At 36.3% G+C, this 18,079-nt stretch overlaps 1 protein-coding gene and 1 long non-coding RNA gene across 4 annotated transcripts; one reads left to right on the top strand and one right to left on the bottom strand.

Moving 5' to 3' along the window:
* Positions 1–2,596: 2,596 nt before the first annotated feature.
* Positions 2,597–17,161, top strand: LOC143448798 (tomoregulin-2-like). Of its 3 annotated transcripts, none has more exons than XM_076948678.1 (10): positions 2,597–2,688; positions 2,771–2,822; positions 3,264–3,375; positions 3,478–3,548; positions 10,953–11,037; positions 11,129–14,225; positions 14,304–14,407; positions 14,964–15,069; positions 15,230–15,287; positions 16,390–16,561. In XM_076948678.1, exons 6-10 carry the CDS (start codon positions 13,855–13,857, stop codon positions 16,414–16,416), a joined length of 666 nt encoding a protein of 221 aa, XP_076804793.1. In that variant the 5' UTR covers positions 2,597–2,688; positions 2,771–2,822; positions 3,264–3,375; positions 3,478–3,548; positions 10,953–11,037; positions 11,129–13,854; the 3' UTR covers positions 16,417–16,561. The 3 variants fall into 3 exon arrangements, with proteins under 3 accessions (XP_076804793.1, XP_076804791.1, XP_076804792.1); XM_076948676.1 differs by lacking the exon at positions 3,264–3,375 and adding an exon at positions 15,898–16,013 and having other exon boundaries at positions 2,614–2,688; positions 16,390–17,161; XM_076948677.1 differs by lacking the exons at positions 2,597–2,688; positions 2,771–2,822; positions 3,264–3,375; positions 3,478–3,548 and adding exons at positions 10,573–10,670; positions 15,898–16,013 and having other exon boundaries at positions 16,390–17,161.
* Positions 5,162–10,526, bottom strand: LOC143448800 (uncharacterized). The gene is made up of 2 exons (XR_013114482.1): positions 8,710–10,526; positions 5,162–8,677 (listed from the first exon to the last, which is right to left on the bottom strand). It is a non-coding gene; the product is annotated as an uncharacterized LOC143448800 (long non-coding RNA).
* Positions 17,162–18,079: the final 918 nt, after the last annotated feature.

Raw genomic sequence — 18,079 nt, 5'->3', positions numbered from 1 at the left:
CCGTCGATAAATTGGCCGGCGATCAAATTAACCGGCGACAAATTGGCCGTCAAAAGGTCAAAATTCTAATTCACTATCTAGTCGCTATCTAGTCACTATCCAATTTAGTATGTGTATTGCAGTCAAGGTTGCCACTCGTAGAGTTTTTTGGCCCCTTGTAGGGTGTAGGGTGACCCTACGGGTTTTTCACCTTTATTCATATATTTCCTATTGTTACATGCATTTTCCCGGTCTAGACGAGTTGTTTGATGAGATTATGAAACAATGCGTTGTAGCCTATCTCATGTAGTAACAATGGACTCATTGCAATAACAATGGACACTTTAGTTAAGTAAATTGTCAGATTGAAGCTGTACGTCAGGACTCCCCTAGTTTTAAGTCTTGGTTATGGTTATACTAATAATTGTAAATTGCAAAAAGAGTTGGAGAAGCCCAGCAGGTGGAGACTGGAGAGTGAGACAGCAGATGAGCAGAATCAGCAGATTGAACAGACAGGAATCAAGTGATCTTGTTTTGTAGATTTACGACTTTGTGTTGTTTAAGTGAGTTGCCAGTAAACCCTGTGTAATGCCTAGCCACGTGATTGAGATACTAAATTGAGATACTTTTGCAGACTAGATGCCGACACTTTTAGAATAAAACTGATTTTTAAGGTCTGAAAATGGCAGAAGTAATCTCACAGAGAGGTAAGAAAAAATTAGTTTACAACCATAACATTTTCTGGAGAGATGGACAAAGTTCAGACGGGAAAACTACATTCTGGAGATGCAGTAATTACTACAAGAGTTTTTGTAAGGCACGTCTCCATACTGTAGATGGCTTAGTCACGAAAGAGTTGCACGAACACAGTCACCTACAAGAAGAGAGACATGTTCAAGTGGCCAAACTACTTACGGTCGTCAAGGAACGCGCTGGCAACGCTAACGATACGTCCACACCAGCAAATATCATATCTGACGCGACAGTGGGATTGCCAGGTGCCGTCAGAGCGCATATTGTGGAAAAAAATCTGAAAAGAACAATACAACGAACACGACTTAGGACTGCTGCAGCACCTGCAAATCCACGAAACTGTACAGATTTAGAAATACCTGACTCGTACAAACATATTCTTTTAGATGATGCTATGGGGTCTGAACTTTTTTTGCAGTATGACTCAGGAGCTGAAGAAAATAGGATATTAATTTTTGGCACCGAAGAGAGCAAAAGAGTACTAGAATTATCAGAAAACTGGCAAGCTGATGGAACGTTCAAGGTTACCCCGCCAATATTTTCACAGGTTTACTCTATCCATGCTTCACGACATGGCGACCTTGTCCCAGCGTTGTACTGTTTACTACCGAACAAAACACAAGAAACATATGAGCGGTTATTTCGCGCAGCGTGGCAACTGATACCAAATGCACACCCAACAAGATTTTTGGTTGATTTTGAAATGTCTGCAATAAATGCAATTCGGATGGTGTTTGACTATGATGACCTCACAGTAAGTGGTTGCTTTTTTCATTTAAATCAAAATGTCAGGAAGCACATGCAGCAAATCGGACTTCACAGAAGGTATCAAAATGATCCAGAATTTGCACTACTGCTGCGTCACATACCGGCTTTGGCATTTGTTCCAATACAGCATCTGATTCATGCTTTTGAAACATTAGAGGAAGTTGTGCCTGATGAAATGCTTCCGCTTCTCGACTACTTTGAGCGTACTTACATCGGGCGTCGCTTTCGGACTCAGCTCCGACGAAACCCGCCATATTCACATGACTTCTGGAACGTCCATGTTCGGGTGTTAAATGGCGACACCAGAACCAACAACAAAGTTGAAGGTCACCACAATCTAATAAACAAGATGTTATCAATGCAACACCCAACCATTTGGAAATTTATAGAAGCTTTGAGGAAATTGCAGAACATAAACAAAAACAAGATTGAGGCGCTCTGTGCCCAAGGGCCTCCTGCCAAAAGGAGAAAATACAAGGATCTGGATGCGCCACTTAAAACCATCGTTGAAGATTTTGCAAACCGTGACATATTAGATTTTCTCAGAGGCATCGCCCACAACCTACAATTTGCGGAATAAACTTCCTTATTTGTCAAATAACAGTTTGTTTAAATTTTAGTGCCCTTATTATGTAGTGTCATATGTGTTTTGCAGTGAACGTCTTTTAATGTTGTTACTCGTTTTTCTCGTATTTCCGGAAATATTTCTGTTTATTTCAATAAATGTTTCAATGTGTATTGAAATAAAAATTTTTTTTGTTAAAAACAAAGGAAATAGTTACAAACAAATATTTACTTTACATATCATATACTACCATCAACTTAAACACAATAATTCAGCACTTGCACGGTCAATTTACCTCCCGGTCAATTTTCATTCCGGTAAGTCTGTTCCCGGTTAGTTTGTTCGCGGTCAATTTACATCACGGTCAGTTTGTTCGCGGTCAATTTACGTCACGTTCAGTTGTCCCCGGTGAGTTTGTTCGCGGTCATTTTCCCGCGGTCATATGTCATGGAACCAAAATCTTGCAGGATCATATAACCTGTAGCGGCCGTTTGAAAAATATTTCTCCTGTCGCTTACCGTCGCCGGCGTAATGATAGCAAAGAGAAAAATTAAATTGCTTCAGCTTGAACGTTAGTCTTATCGTTTCCCCCTGTTTCTGGAGTTGCACCAAAAGTTTGTCAGGTAGAATTAATCGAATCGGGTAAAATTACCCGTATTCAGAAATTTTTGTAACACTTCTAAAAACTTGCTTCCTTCATTGCAGGAAAACTATAGCTACAGTGGATGATTGCTGGGGCACGTAACAGAAAATTCAAGTATGTCACTTACGAATATTTTAGTCGCAAGTTACAACTATCAGGATGTGTATCAGTTCAACTACTGCATTTCCTTATGATTATTTAACTTATAAACCGCCGTCTATAAGCACTGTTTTGCTCACTTTTGTGTTATGAATACTTGCAATACTGATGAGTGATGACACTTGCATCGATAGACAAGTTTCGCTACACCTCTATTCTTTGCTTTCCATTTTTTTGAAATCCAGTTTTCCACTTACCAGTTTTTCAATGTGCAAGTTTCGTGACGTTTAATGTTGCACAACAATAAATATAGATAAATGGACAAACGTCAGGTCTTTTTAGTTACACCTTCTTAAGTCAAATTTATATCTAATAACAGTTAACAAATCGATCGCTCGCAATAAGTCACACTCGGTTTGCAAATCGTGAGCAAGTCATTTAATGCTTTGTCTCAAGGTGTTTCAAAGTCTTTGGCTATATACCACCTCCTCCTGCAGCCTTGCTTGTTGGGATCATTTGCTTTGCAACATTATACGGACTTTCTCTGGTTTTACTTCGGAGTAACTCGGTATAACTCTCGTCACTGGTCAATGGTGATCCATAAACGACATATTCCACCAAAATTTACTTTGCCATTTTGGAAAAGTATATTAATCTTTCTTACTAACAGGTGATGGTCGTTTGTTTGTAGTGAAGTCGCAGAACTATCAACAAGCAAGGAAAGTCTCTAAAGAGATCAAGGTAACAATAAAATATATGATTATGGTGGGTGCCCCTTGTTAGCCTTCATGTTGCTGCGAAACTATTATTTGAATTTTCAAAAAACCTTGCATTGAAAGAAATTTACCAAACTCAGGCAACTCATTTACATGGTAAAACTAATTACAGCATTATTGAAAAGCGGAGCAGATATCTTAATGATTGAGAGCGTGCTTTTGAAGAACTTTGTTCATAACTTGCCTAAGCGCCTATAGCATAGTAGACGATTAACATTAACTTGTATCTGCAAATTATAAGTTAATTACATAGCAGAAGAGACATTTGAGAAGAAATTGTGGTTCCGAGTTGACAAATGAAAACTACATCTTTAACTTAATGTGTGTGATAAATCGATCGGCAGAGCTGCATGCACTTTTAAAACCTTCATTCATGTCATAATGACTGATGGTTTATTTCAATTACAAGCATATACAGTCCTACAGTATACTAAAACAAGTAAGAAATGTCAGATTCACTTGTAAACCAAAAAATTGACACGTTCTTTTAACAATGCATGTGGTTATCAAGCATATTTATGTAATGTATTATAGATTTAAATAAAATGCTCAGATTGAGATGTACTTCGAAATGCGGAAGCAATACAAACTGTGGCAATTGTGAACACAAGGATGAAATAAAAAAAAAATAAAGAAAAAATTTCCTGCTATCAGACGTGCTCTCCCAATAGTGAACGAGAATCTGTTTCTTTAAGAAAATACATTGAAATATTGCTTGAAATTACGGAAATACAATTACGCAATACACACTAGTTAAGTACTAATTTCCTTAGCTCCTGAGGAAACAAAATCTAAATATAGGCAGGCGGTCATGTACCGATTACAAGAGCAAGAGTATAGATAGGAAGTGAATGAATGAAAGGCTTACGCATTTTGATCAGTTGATTTAGTTTTAGAAAAAAAGTACGTAATAAAAAGGAACGCGGCGTACGCCATCTACGCTACCGGGGGTACACAATACACATATATTTCAAAACAGTTTATATGCGTTTATAAACGTACAAGTGTCAAATGAGCATCGCGATTAGTATAGTCTATAACAAAGATGGGCAAACTGCGGCTCGTCGACATGTTTTTAGTGGCTGCTCTAGCTGAATAGTAATATCCACTATTGTTTATTATTTATCCATGCATTGTTTACCGTATTTGTATTGACACTATTGACTTTACGGCTCGCTTGTGTTTGTAGTTTTCCGCAAGTGACTCTTTCATTGAACAAGTTTGCCCACCCCTGCTCTATAATAACAGTATATAAGTATGCGTTAACACTAATTTCTGCCAGTTTATCCCCACCGTCAATGAATAACTAAATTCAATTACCGTTTAACTTTTGTTAAATGGTTAGTATGTAATTGTAATTAATGGAAATTGAACCATGCAAGAAACAAACTTCAAGCAAACAGTGAAAGATAGGCCTAAGAAGTTATGAGTAATTACGATTAGAAGCAAGTCGTTGAAATTTTTTCGTCTAAAATTTATAAGTAAAAATATATGAGACATAGTTATAAAAAGCCGTATAAACTTTCACGAAGTTTTAGTTATTCCAGACATAAAGGAGATATTCATAATTTTAATCGCAACTGCATTTTTGTAATGTAATTCATGCGTATATGTTATGATTTATAGCGCAACTTTTTAATTATGTTTTAAAGCACTATATTCCAGCTTGTCAACAAAAGTGTATGTCTGCGTATTTGAGCCCGTTGATTGTAATCCAATTTTTGGACAACAAATAAAACACAACAACTAAATTATATATTTTCTTTAAACTATGTCTTATTGTTGTATTATCCCGTCAGAAAATATTCAATAATTATCTTACATGCAGTCATTTTTCTGTCGACTGAACAATATTTTTTGCAAAGCAAAAAGTCTTTTAAATAAATGCACGTAAGGTCGCTAAAGAGTAAATAGAAAATACAAAGTGACGTTTGTAGCGCTTAGTTTTGACATTACTGCAAAAAGACCACTTTCGCAGTTTCAAAACATTACGCTCCAAGGAAGTTATTTTACCATACTCATCTAACTAATAAATGCCTTCAGAAGATTGCGGTTATGCGTAAGATAACCGTAGCTTATAACCTGCCCAAGTCGCCACAAAAATATATTAAATAGCTCCAAGCATGACTTGCAGTGATCAGAGAGTTTGAGTTAAACACTCACACATTTTACTACATAAGTGTGATAAAATGATTAGTAAATCTACCTACTGAAAATTCTCGTTTTTAACCATAAAATATCTTGTCAAACAGCAAGCAAATGCAACAGTTATACCAGTTATTTTGGAAATCCATATTAGACTATTATTGTATTATATATCACTGTTTAGAATGTTTTTTTTGATGCGTCGATATTATTTACATCAGAGGTTCGACATTAAATGTATATATAAGAAGTTATTTTTTCATGTTTAACAGTAACAAAACTGTCCTCTACTTTAATCATTTAACACTAACTTATTAAATTAAACTTTGTATCTCTTATTTCGTAGAAATAGATAAATGATATCAGGTAGAAAAAATTCCAACCGCGTTCTAAGCCATTAAAACATGTGCGAAAATAATGATTAACCACGAGCTGTCATTCAAGAAAGACCAAAGTTCAGAAAAATTTACCTACGTTATTTGTCAGAAAGTCTATTATCTTTAAAACATAGCAACACATAAACGGTATATAGCATGTTTAACCTGCTTGGAATGATGATGTTGTAGATAAGCCGCGTTTGTAAAGAATGTAGCCCAAACCATATTTCAGATGCGAGGAGTTTATAAAATTTGCACAAACCAGCAAGACAGGTCTCACATGTGGTCTTTTACAAAAGAGAGTGCTTTGTTACAAAGTAACAAACGTTTTTTGACCGCATTTATCTCTTTATAGTTTTTTTGTTGTTCTTAAAATATTAATTCCAATAATTGCAACAGCAATAATAACTTTTCCAGTTATATTGCTCCAACTATATACTGCTTTGTGGGCACGTTTTGGTACGTGGAAAAGAAATATGGAATTACAGATATTTTTTAATGATCCCACAAATGAGTACAAGATCCACTATCATGCCGAGTTGAGTGATCGAATATAAGATAATGCGTATTGCGTACAATCAATTTTCATCTATGATAATCATCCGGTTCAGCTAACTTCAAAATTACAAGGTCAAATAAGTCTAACAGCCTAGTAACGAGCTAGTCTAGCAATATTCACTGCTTGTGGTATAGGAAATTAATTCCTTGTAGGCAGGTATGACTGATAACATCACTTCACGTAGCATCTCCCTTGAGTTTTGGCATTTTGCAAAATGTGGGTTTTGTTTGTTGTCAAAATATCCCTAATAGTAATCGATAATGGCACACACCTCAGATTTCACCTCCAGGCAGTTACTTTGCTCAAGGCTTATTAAATAGTTTCGAACTTGTGGCTATGGCTATGTAAATAATTTCGTGCTCTACATTGCTGTATAAAGCTTTCGTGTAGTAGTCTCGTTCCACAATTGTAAACTGAAACCTGTCTTTGCAAGTCGGCATATAAAATAGACAACAAGAAGAGCTCTTTTTGACCGCTCAAATGACTGCTTTCAAAAGCAACTTTTCTGTAAGGGCCAGCTTAAAAAATGGACGCATTTTTGGGCATTATTACCTTCCTGCTCACTTGGCATCCGGTTACTAACTTACTACGTCTATTTGCCTGCCAACATTTGTATTGCGGAATTATATCGGCTTTATGCAGTCATAGGGCAAACTGAAGCCGATAGTGTACTAGCGATACGGTGGTGTTGATGAAGTTATGTAAAAGAAATTGGTATGACAACTTCACAAGTATTAAAAAAAAGTAGGCTATACAATTTAATGTTTTTAGTACCCAATTTTCGTCCACAGTAAGCTTGCATGAATGGAACTGTATGTAGGGCTATATCGTTCAAATTCGTTAAGCGTATCAGTCATATTAGGTGTAAAATCAACTTATCTGAAGTATTTCGAGTTACGTCACACAGTAGTTTATCATTAACAAAATTAATTTCAATTTGTCTTTTACCGTACAAAACCCGTCTATTCATTCTATTGTACTGATAGATGTACCGACAGTGTACCATATAGGCCCAATAGTATCAGACCTTACATCTCCATTCGCCTTTGGCTAAATCTAAAGAAAAGCCAACTTAACATGTTAATTGATGAACCAAAGGCCGATCTGTACACAAAAATACTGGACCTGATGATACAGCTATAGCCTGTAGTCACATGACGCAATTGCCGAAGCTAAAAGCCCCAACTCTGTAAAAGAACAATTAATTATTAGCCTCAATCGACTGGGCCTAGAGGGCCATAAACGACTTTTTTCCTGCCAAAAAAAGGAAGATCAATCAAGAAAACGGTTATGGAACGAACGGGTTAAATGAAACCAAACAGTAAACGAAACTATTTTACATAGTTTTTATGCCTGTTTAATTCCCGCTATGCTCGTCTAAATCCCTGTTGTTAATTGCCAATACAACTGTCTGTAGTTCAAGTGCATACACCCACCATATCAAAACTGCCAAAAACGGTGCATTCTATACAGTACGTCAGGTAATGATGCAAAACTTAAAATCGGATGTAGAAACATATCTTTCATAGTTTGGCACAAATTATGCACCAGAAACCATTATTCGCAGCAGGTAAAGTGGTGATTACCGGTAAAAATAACGACCAATTACGCAAAGCGTATTATTGACGCCACATAATATCCTATGTGAGTATTAAATTTAACCTCTATAAATATTGTATCGTCGATTTACATTTATCGATGTAAAAACATTGAATTTCTCAATACTGCAGCACACAATCAAACTGTGAGCCGACCTGATAAAAATGTTAGCATTGGGTGCAAAATGCATATTTGTTAACACGTTCTGTTAACAGCAGGCTTATATTTTTGTATGTTAGAACGGTGCGCTTCGTGGTTATATAAGATGAAAGCGTCATCATCATATCACGAAGAAAAGAAAATTGCTTATGTCATTATTAGGGCAACCAGTTTTTTGACCTAAAAATTTTAAATTTTGACCTTAAAATTTGCAAATTTTGACCTCATTTTGACCTAAAAAGGTTGCATTTTGACCTTATTTTGACCTAAAAAGTTTACATTTTGACCTTATTTTGCCCTAAAACGTTTAAATTTTGACCTCATTTTGAAAAACGCTATACTGATAGTGTCTACACTGTCTACAGCAACTTCTAATCTAAAGCCGCATTTAAAAATGACAAAATGCTTTTCTAGTGTTGACTTTTTTTTTCGTTTTTGCGCATTAAGATTGACAACTTGCAGTTTCAAACGCAATGCCGTCACATCGTGACGTCACCAAACGCGCTGAAAAGCCTTCCCTCTCTTTGTGGCTTTGGTTCTAAGTAAAATTTGCGGGACTGGAATTGTTTGCGGTACAAGAAAAGAGAAAAACGGAAGAATAATATTACAAAATGGTTACAAAATTACAAGTTTAATAGATTTTGACCTAAAAAAAAGACCTAACGAAACAATTTGACCGTATTTTGACCTAACGTAACATTTTGACTTTATCTGACCTAATAACGTCTATACCACACGTCGTACAAAGCTGAAACTTGTTTTGTGCTTGTTTCATAGCATTCTGAGCAGGTAAAAAAAAATTGACCATATTGACTTTTGGTTGCCCTAGTCATTATTTATTGGTTGGTATAAATAAAACTTTGTAATTATATTTTAACAAATGCAAGATATTTATAGTCTGTGAAAATATTGATATACCGTTTGAAATAAGTTCCTGTGTGTTTGTTTCCAAACACTAATCGTGGTAGTACTGATTTATATATTGTTTTACACGTTTATAGTATGCGTACAGTATAGCTGAAATAACAAGTACCTGCATGATATAATTGTGGTTTAAGTCAACTAATAAATCAGACAAACACGTACCATTTCACACCCGATCGCAACTGTCTTCATACATCATATAGGTCGAAAATCATTGAATAATTAGTAACGTCATATCCCTTGGATTAAATTGATTAGCAATAATGACGAGCGATAAACAAAGCGTAATGAGGAAGGAAGTCCTGCCCAGAATTTTTCACGGTTGTCATCTACAGCAAACACAGCCTGTACAGGTTACAGTTGTGCGATATCACATTCGTCATAAATTTATATTCGGGGCATTCCAAGTCAATTTAAACAACATATTTACGCGTTTGCTAAGTGCATTTTGTTGCTTTCTTGTCGATTCTCTTTCCATTATTCATCGATAAACGGGTGCGGTTGACTGGATAATCGCCTCTGTGCGACAGTTATCCGAAAAAAGATAACATTTCATACCTTGACAAATGAAACTTAAATTATATGAAAGAAAATGAAACTATTTATGCTTTATGCCTATTCATGCTCTTTAGGGATAAGTCATCGACTCAAAATTGATCCAAATAGTGCAATCAAAATCTTTTGTTACAGCAAAAGCGAAATAAATTATACTCGCAAAACTTTCCTTCTACTCTATTATGTGGCATATTTCTGTTAAAAGAAAGGAGAATAAATTGATTTTGAGGAAGTAACAGACTAGGTCTAATCGAGCGTAATCGTTGAATGGTTTATTTAATGGCGAGATTTTTAGCGTAAAACGGAAGTCTAGCATTTTTGTTTGAAAACACGTATTTCAAGTTTAAACCTAACTCAAATTACGTACATCACGATATAGCCATACAGTCTAGACTCTAGACGGTGTATGTTTCAACCGATGTTTGTGTTTATAAGTTACAGTATGGTGAAGAACTTTTCTCATGTATTAATTATACCATTTCGTTTTCTGAAGCTTCAAAGCGTCGAGTTGCTATAGTAAACGTTTACTGCTATTTTGAATGAGTTTTCATTATCGAATGCAAAACCTTCTCTCAATCTCGATCATAGTTTTGCATCTATATATACAACTTGACATTTAATTATTTTCGTGTCTTTTGCGTCGGTTTACTATGGATGTAAAATACATGACAAAACCTGATATGACAAAAACGTTGGTAATCTCACCTGAATTAAAACGCAATAATGCAGAAAGGAATAACATCTTTTGAAGTTATCATAACCTTAAAAGGTAATACTTGTTTTACAGCTATTTCAACACAAATCATATATAGGCATAAATATGATTATAATATAAGAAAAAATTTCCAAGTTACATTATTAGTTTTGGAATTTTATTATAGTTATTTTTATTGTTTACATAACACACTTTTTGTCCTTTTTGTATGCAAACTTTGAATTACGTAACCTATTGCATATTAAACTTTTAATGCCGTTCCGTCATGTGACAGTACAGTATACCGTATATTGTTTTCCCATCTAAGAGGCACTAAAATAATTTACATCTGCGCAGATGCCTTCTGTAACACGCACGGCTGATTAATGACGTCATCAACACGCGCTTCCGCTCCGTTCGTAAATAAATTGTGGTTCATCTGGTATGACAAAACGTTTGCTTTGCGTATGCGTTAAGCATGTATATATTCTTACATTAATGGACGTTATTTAAGGACAATAATTTATTTTTAGTGTCATCTAATGCCCAATTTGGTTTGTTGTGACAATGGTGCTTTTCTCGTTTGAAGACAAATTCCCCCAACCACGCCGCTCTGTTGGACGCTTTACCAGCATCATTGAAATTCATATTGTCGAAGAAGTTCTATTTCAAATTTCACAAACTGATATTGTACTACCTTATATCTCCCCAGCAGCAGCTCGATTTTCTATCATCTTATATGAAGGTGCTTTCGTAAGTACGTAATGCCTTTAGCGATCTTCCCCAACGTAAAGATTTGCTAAATTCTCAAATAAATTCTCGATAAAGTGAAGTTATGAAAAAGCAAATTAACATATAGGTTACAGCAATTGTGAATAGTGATTGGTACAATGCAGACTTTAATGTAGATAAAAGTGAAAAATTATTACCATATCGCACAGGAAGGGGAAATGGTTTTAAATCGATCATCGTCATCACTAACAAAATTTCGGGAAGTGACACTTTTAGTTGCTGTGCGAATCTTTTGATAGAATATGCTTAAGTCGCAAACCATCATGACACAGTAAAGCAAACAGCTTCAGGAGATATGCGGTCATGTATGCTCCCGTATTGTAGCAGTCCTTAGATTTTTAAACGTGATTACCTCACTTAAGATAATGGTACCTAGTACAGCAGCGGTCTGGCCAGAACTGAAAGATTATATCACAGTAACAACAGCAAAACAGCCTTTTCTGGTTCACTCAGCACTCAAATTTGTATTATCAGCTTAAACAAGGCAGGAATTGAGCAACCGAATAGCTTTACTGATTGGCTGAAATTCTAACGCCATCTTTCGCAACTTCTGCTAACATGACGCAACGGGAAAAGACCTGTTTTTATTTTTAAAAATTGAATTACTTTAGATGATTTAGTGTTGCATATCGGAAGCCATAAGAATTCATCAATAAGGTCACGTTCAGACGATCACGTCGGCGATATCCAGAGCGATACAAATGAAAGCAATAACTTCAGAACAGCTGCAGTGCTCATAATGTAAAAAAAGCCTTCATTGCTTTAAATTCCAGTAAAAGTCACAAGAATACAAAAATCGAACACAAGAGCCAAACACGAGGAAACTATCTATTAATCCGACGATTCCGTTGATACTACAAACATTATCACTGTGAACAAGAACAGCAACCACAACAGTATTAATAATTTTAAGAGCACCAATAAACCGTTTGGATAATAAACCTGTTTTATATTGTTTTGACTTCATTGGTCGTTCTACGTATGAGCCGTAACGCCAACATTTAGCTCGTAAGTTAAACAACGTTTTGCCGCTTTTTTGTTCTGACAATGGCTCGAAACGTTGATAGCTAATTTATGGCAATCATAAATCGAATAATAAAATACATCCAGCAGCAAGTATACCAACTTAATTTACGTCAGTTCTTCTGCTAAATTAAAAGTCAACCAGAAAACCAGGGGAATTCGTTTCAGTCAGGCCGATTTCCGAAGATTATGCACAAGAAATAGCGAAGAGTGATCATTGTTTGTAAAGAAACAGCGAACGCAACCATTACTCAAGGTTTCACTTTCGCCTCCAATTGGTAACGATTGATGAATACTTCGGAAATAATTCATGCCTCGTATTCATTCAGCATTCTATTTAAAAACAGCTCCAAAACATGTTGGCAAGAGTTTACAAACATAATTTTAGAAAACATCCAAAAATAGAAACGATATCTTGTAATGATTTACCGATAATATTTCGTCATCAACAAGGTTCAACTTACAGGTTACTGTCACGGCCATGCTGAGCGAAGCACGTTCCCCAGCTGGGGAAGAAAAAAGTCCTATCACATATGATGCTTACGTACAGTATATATAAGAAAGGTTGCACGCGATTGGGCAACAGTGTTGAGGCGCAACAGGCGACGTGACATGGGCGAAATCGAGTTGCTTCGAAGAAAGCTGTTCGTGCCAAGCGTGATTTCATTGCAACTGAATGACAAGTCATTTGTAGGCTACAAGAAAACAGCTTGGTACGTTGCGTGACCAGCACCGATGACGAAATAGAACGATATGGCTTAATTAATTTCAACATTTTAATTGAGGAAGCGTGTTGAGAAACGACATTCAGCGCGGTCGTTTATTGGTTATAGCAGCAAGAGGTGATAGTGACTAAATAGGGTGTTTCCATTGCACTTTTACTGCAGGAAACAATAAACGGCCTTAAGGGTATCAGGTCCAATTAAGCACAAACCGTAGTGTGGCTTGCGTCAACTACGGCGTTTGTTAGCTGAAAACTCCTCGTATAAGGCAAAGTCACGTGTCGGCATTTTTATTACCCAAGTGCCGTGAACAATGCGTTAACAATTTAGTGCTGGTGTCGTCTGGTAAACCATTGCTTTAAGTTTTAAATCTTTTGTAGCTATACCGACGAAATTTAGTTTTGCCTGACAAGGTACGAGGTAGCCAGTAATTCAAAGAGCTGTGAGTTAAATCAGGTTTTGGTCAAACTACTTTGGCATTCAAAGTTTGCAAACAAAGAAAATTCCACACCAGCAACTAATTGTTAATAATAATGAAAATAGTTACTAGCCTACATAGGCTAGGCATGTTAAAGAGATGCCTGCAGTAATTATTTTGTACACTTACAAACTTTCATGCATTTTTTTTCTTATGTATTTGGATTATGGTTCAATTTCGGTTGTATGTTTTCCAGAGTTAATATTTATTATTTCTACTCGCAGTAGATATAACAATAAACAATATGATTCAAGTTATTGTCAACAAAGAAGAAACTAGTTCTAACATCAACACCGAATCAGAAGAAAGACATACAGCTAAAAGATGCTGTAAATGTTTAAGTACCTCTTTCTCTTCATCTATGAAGTGTCTGACGATTGTTTTCTTGATATGTTTCATGATGCTCTTTCATTCTGCTTCTTCACAAGAAGTTAAGCATCAGTGCGATCCGACAGACATTACCACTTGCAAGTACGGAGGTGTCTGTAAATCAACAAGCACTCTACCTCAGCTTGTCAACAACAGATATGAGCCATCAAAGTATATTTGCGTATGTGAGCCTGTTGCCTGCATTCCAATTCTTGGCTACGATCCTGTTTGTGCAGAGGACGGCAAGTAAGACACGACAATTGGATATTTATGAAAATGATCACTACAGTTTTAAATTTAACTAACTTCATCAAAAATTTTCAGCACATACCCAAATGATTTATGCCGGCGCCATCAAGAATGTTTAATTCAGAAGCCTGTGAAGAGATCTTGCAGAGGAACATGCGAATCGCTTGAATGCGAGAGAGGTATACATTATACATCTTATTACCAAAAAGGTTTAAGCCTACATGCGTTAGATATTTTTTAATCACAGACACGGGGAATTTGCCACCTAATCAATAGATGCTAGAGAGGACCAGGTATTCACAAAAAAACTTCTTGTCGAAAGTTTCAATGTCAGTTCGGGTGTGCCGCTTATTCACCGTCTAATTACGTTTACAATAAGTGGTATCGAGATTCATTAGTGGTACAAGGCTGTTCCATGCTCAAACCTAGTTTCAATAGACTACTGTTCAGAGAAACAAATATGTTTTCTTCAAGCCTTTGGCAGGGTAATTTTCCCTTTCAGATAGAGCGTGTCAAAGGTAATGATTTACCTGAGTATACCGTTCGTTCGATTCGTGAAAAGAAATTGCAACCTCGAATAGCTGCCCATTTTTATTTCCTTTATGTTCACTTCCGGCTGAAAAGTCAAATATGTGAACGGTTTTAAAGGCTTCTCAAGGACTATACTTTAAACACTCTGGTTTAGTGCAGCCTCATCATACAGGGAATTTTATGTCTTTCTTTGCCTTTATACAGATGCTCTAAGTAACGAAATTGCCTGTTCAGAAGATTTCAGTTATTATTGCTTCAATTATGGAGAATGCCTGGTTCATTCGGAAACTCCAGAGCAGCCGTACTGCAAGTAGGGGCCAAGTTCTTTAAACGTAAATACGTAACCACAGCCTTGTGTATTCCGCGAACTTTGAGCCACATAATTTTAAACACAGAATATTTCCTTTATTGAAAGAAGTATGACGTAATATGTGAAAAATACTTACCCTGTAGTGTTTCTACTGTTGCAGATGTTTACCAGGCTACTTGGGTAGTCGATGTGAATCAAAAGATGCAAGAGAAGTAAAGGTAAGGATTGCTAACGTAACTTCATTCGTGAAATATCGTTTCACTGCATGCTTAATTCAACATTTGCTTGCTGTCTGCTTAAATTTGCATAAACCAAGCCTGTATTGACGTTTTATTTTGGCGCATGTAATGGTGTAATGCCCTATTAAAAATCGACGGTTGGCTACAAATTGATCAATCTTGTATTGATCACGAAATCTATTTGGGAATGTTTAAGTGTACGAAATCCACGTTACAAGTTTAATTTAGTTAGACATAAATTATCTTGCAATGTTAAATCATCATAACCGGCTCATATATGTAAAGCACTTCTTCTTAGACGTAAACATGTCATCTTTATAAGTCCATATTTTTTGTCATATTTCATTAACGCACCTACTGCTGACATGACAATGTCATTGTCATGGTCATAGAGAGATCATTTGCTACCTTAGTTTTGACATGGGAAGGTTCTAAACTTCTAAAGTCTCATCTTTATCTTTCCTTTTCGCTTGGGGGCTGCATTAATATACCCGGATTCCGGTATAAAAAACAATCGTCATCTTAACAAACTAAACTTGCATGTATCACGTAACAAAATGGACACAGATTAACCTGAAAGTATATCTAGGACTTCAACGATTTTGGTGACCGTAACGGAGAAATTAATTACCAAGTGGCTTTCTTGTGTTGTCTGGGTGTTTTGGTTCTTGTTTTGATCCTGCAAACAGTGTATTGTATTATAAGGTCAGTACAAGCACGTTTGGAAGCTTTGTGCAAACAAAGTTTTATGTGTGTTGAGAATTATATTTTCTTTTCGCTTTTTTTGGCCATGCTTGAATTGGTGAAACTACAAACAGCTGAATCATAACAGTTGACTGACATATCACAACATGCCGTTTCGTTACATGCACAGCATTCATTGAGGGACAAGTACTGTGCGGACATACGTATGGCACGCTTTGTCCTCGCAACCATTTAATTACAAGTTACTCACGCACCATTCACTCCAAAGCACGGCAGCCAAATTTACTGACTTGCGTCATATAACGAACAGCATATGTCATTTGAAAAAATGCTTCGAAGTATGCAGTGTCATAAAATCTGACATTAATTTTTGCAGATGTTACGATTCATCTTCAGAGGATAAACCTGAATGCAGTGACAATCCAATTTGCAAAGGCGGCCAGAAGACGTCTTTTAATGTCGTAGCAGAGCAAGACAGAGATACAAAAAAAAGTCAAACATGGCAGAAAGACAATGCTAAGATTAGCACGACCGATGTTGAAAATTTATGACCTACCACAGATGTGCCATGTTTCGATCGGATTAAATAATGCATGTCCTATTTATTTCGTACGCTGCCATGCTATGGTGAGGGCCGGGTTTAACCGAGTGGTGCACAGAGACAATATCAGTGTTCGAATTTGTCATCTTCAAATAGAGGAACGTACGTTGCTTATAGCGATGAAATGCATTTTAGTTCTAACTTCTGCCTCTTCACGCCGGCGACAAGCCACGTTTCTTTGTTGTAATTTCTCGCTATTATTAACGCACGCCATTATATGCAACTGTTTTGTGTCTTTATTAGAACCGTATACGATTTATATGAGACAACTTTTGTTATTATTTATTTTTTTACTTTCGCGTTATGTTGTCATGTCAGTTGCCACTCACTGCGCCACAGGTATTTAGCGCTTTATTTCTCGCTTCACAGCACCTTATACGTTTGTACGAAACCATCTCGTAATACCAGTGATTTTCATGTCGATTTTAAGAGAATTATACAATTAAGCGTACAACGTATGAAGTTTTTAATGGCCATTTGTTGTTTACGTCAATATTATTTAAAAAAATTGTTTCCCCCGTTTCAATAAATTAAGTCTGTCACTGAATATTTCTTATGAGAAAATGTACTGTTTAGTTGCTATTTTCAGTGGGAGTTTAATTCAAGGTTCATTGGTTTTCTTTCGGAAAATATTTTTCTACTATGATTTCAGTTTGTTGTAAACAGGGATTTTGTGAACTCAGTTTACCCACGCTCCATTAACGATAAGACCAAGAAACGAAAAGTCGGTCAAAGTACGTAATATGACGCACATCAGAAGAAAGGACTTTAAGGCAGAGCCAGCCTCCAACAAGTATGGATGACTGACAAACACCATCTTCCACCAGCAAAGTGTGTGTAATTGCGGTTCTTTAAGGATTTACGTCGATTGGGTTTTAAGTGCCAAAATTGCTAAAACAAGATTACAAGAAAAAGCAGACTTCGCGATTTTCAAACCAAAGCTGCGATAACAGTCATCATCGATTGTTTAGTTCCAGCTGCAAATCAAGGTTTCTCGAACACAATTTATTTTCAATTACCGTGGAGTACCTTTGTCAAATTTTTATTTTTGTACTGTGTGAAGTTGCCATATGTGGAAGCGAAAGTGAATACACGAGTTAACCTTTGAACTCACTTAATTCACGTAAAGTTTGTTCATAAAAAAATATTAGGCGTTAAACACCAGTAGACTGTAATTGGCACTTCAACACGGCTTCGTCATTGCAACGAATGTTTGCGTTTTCTGTTGAAAAAAACATGAAGTTTATCAGATTAGGTCATCGAGCGACTGGTTCCACAGACAGAAAACGCTGCAAACGTAGTCGTTGATATTTTAGTAACATTTCGACCTCAAAAAATGCGCTTACCAGACAGTGGTGCTGCACGAATGTCACATGTCTGCAAGGGATTTATTCAATAAAGTATCGATGCCTAACCTTAGACAGGGCATCGTGTTGAAGAGGAAGTCAATGCAGGAATAATAAAT

Source organism: Clavelina lepadiformis, chromosome 3 (assembly GCF_947623445.1).
Source record: "Clavelina lepadiformis chromosome 3, kaClaLepa1.1, whole genome shotgun sequence".
Lineage (NCBI taxonomy): Eukaryota > Metazoa > Chordata > Ascidiacea > Aplousobranchia > Clavelinidae > Clavelina > Clavelina lepadiformis.
The sequence above is the reverse complement of the archived record's forward strand: the minus strand, read 5'-3'. Positions and strand labels throughout refer to the sequence as shown.

Excerpts from the sequence above, each read along its gene's own strand:
- LOC143448798 (XM_076948676.1), top strand. The coding sequence starts at position 13,855 with ATGATTCAAGTTATTGTCAACAAAGAAGAAACTAGTTCTAACATCAAC. Across the intron at positions 14,226-14,303 it reads GTTTGTGCAGAGGACGGCAA|CACATACCCAAATGATTTAT; the intron begins GTAAGACACGAC and ends AAAAATTTTCAG. Across the intron at positions 15,070-15,229 it reads CCAGAGCAGCCGTACTGCAA|ATGTTTACCAGGCTACTTGG; the intron begins GTAGGGGCCAAG and ends CTACTGTTGCAG.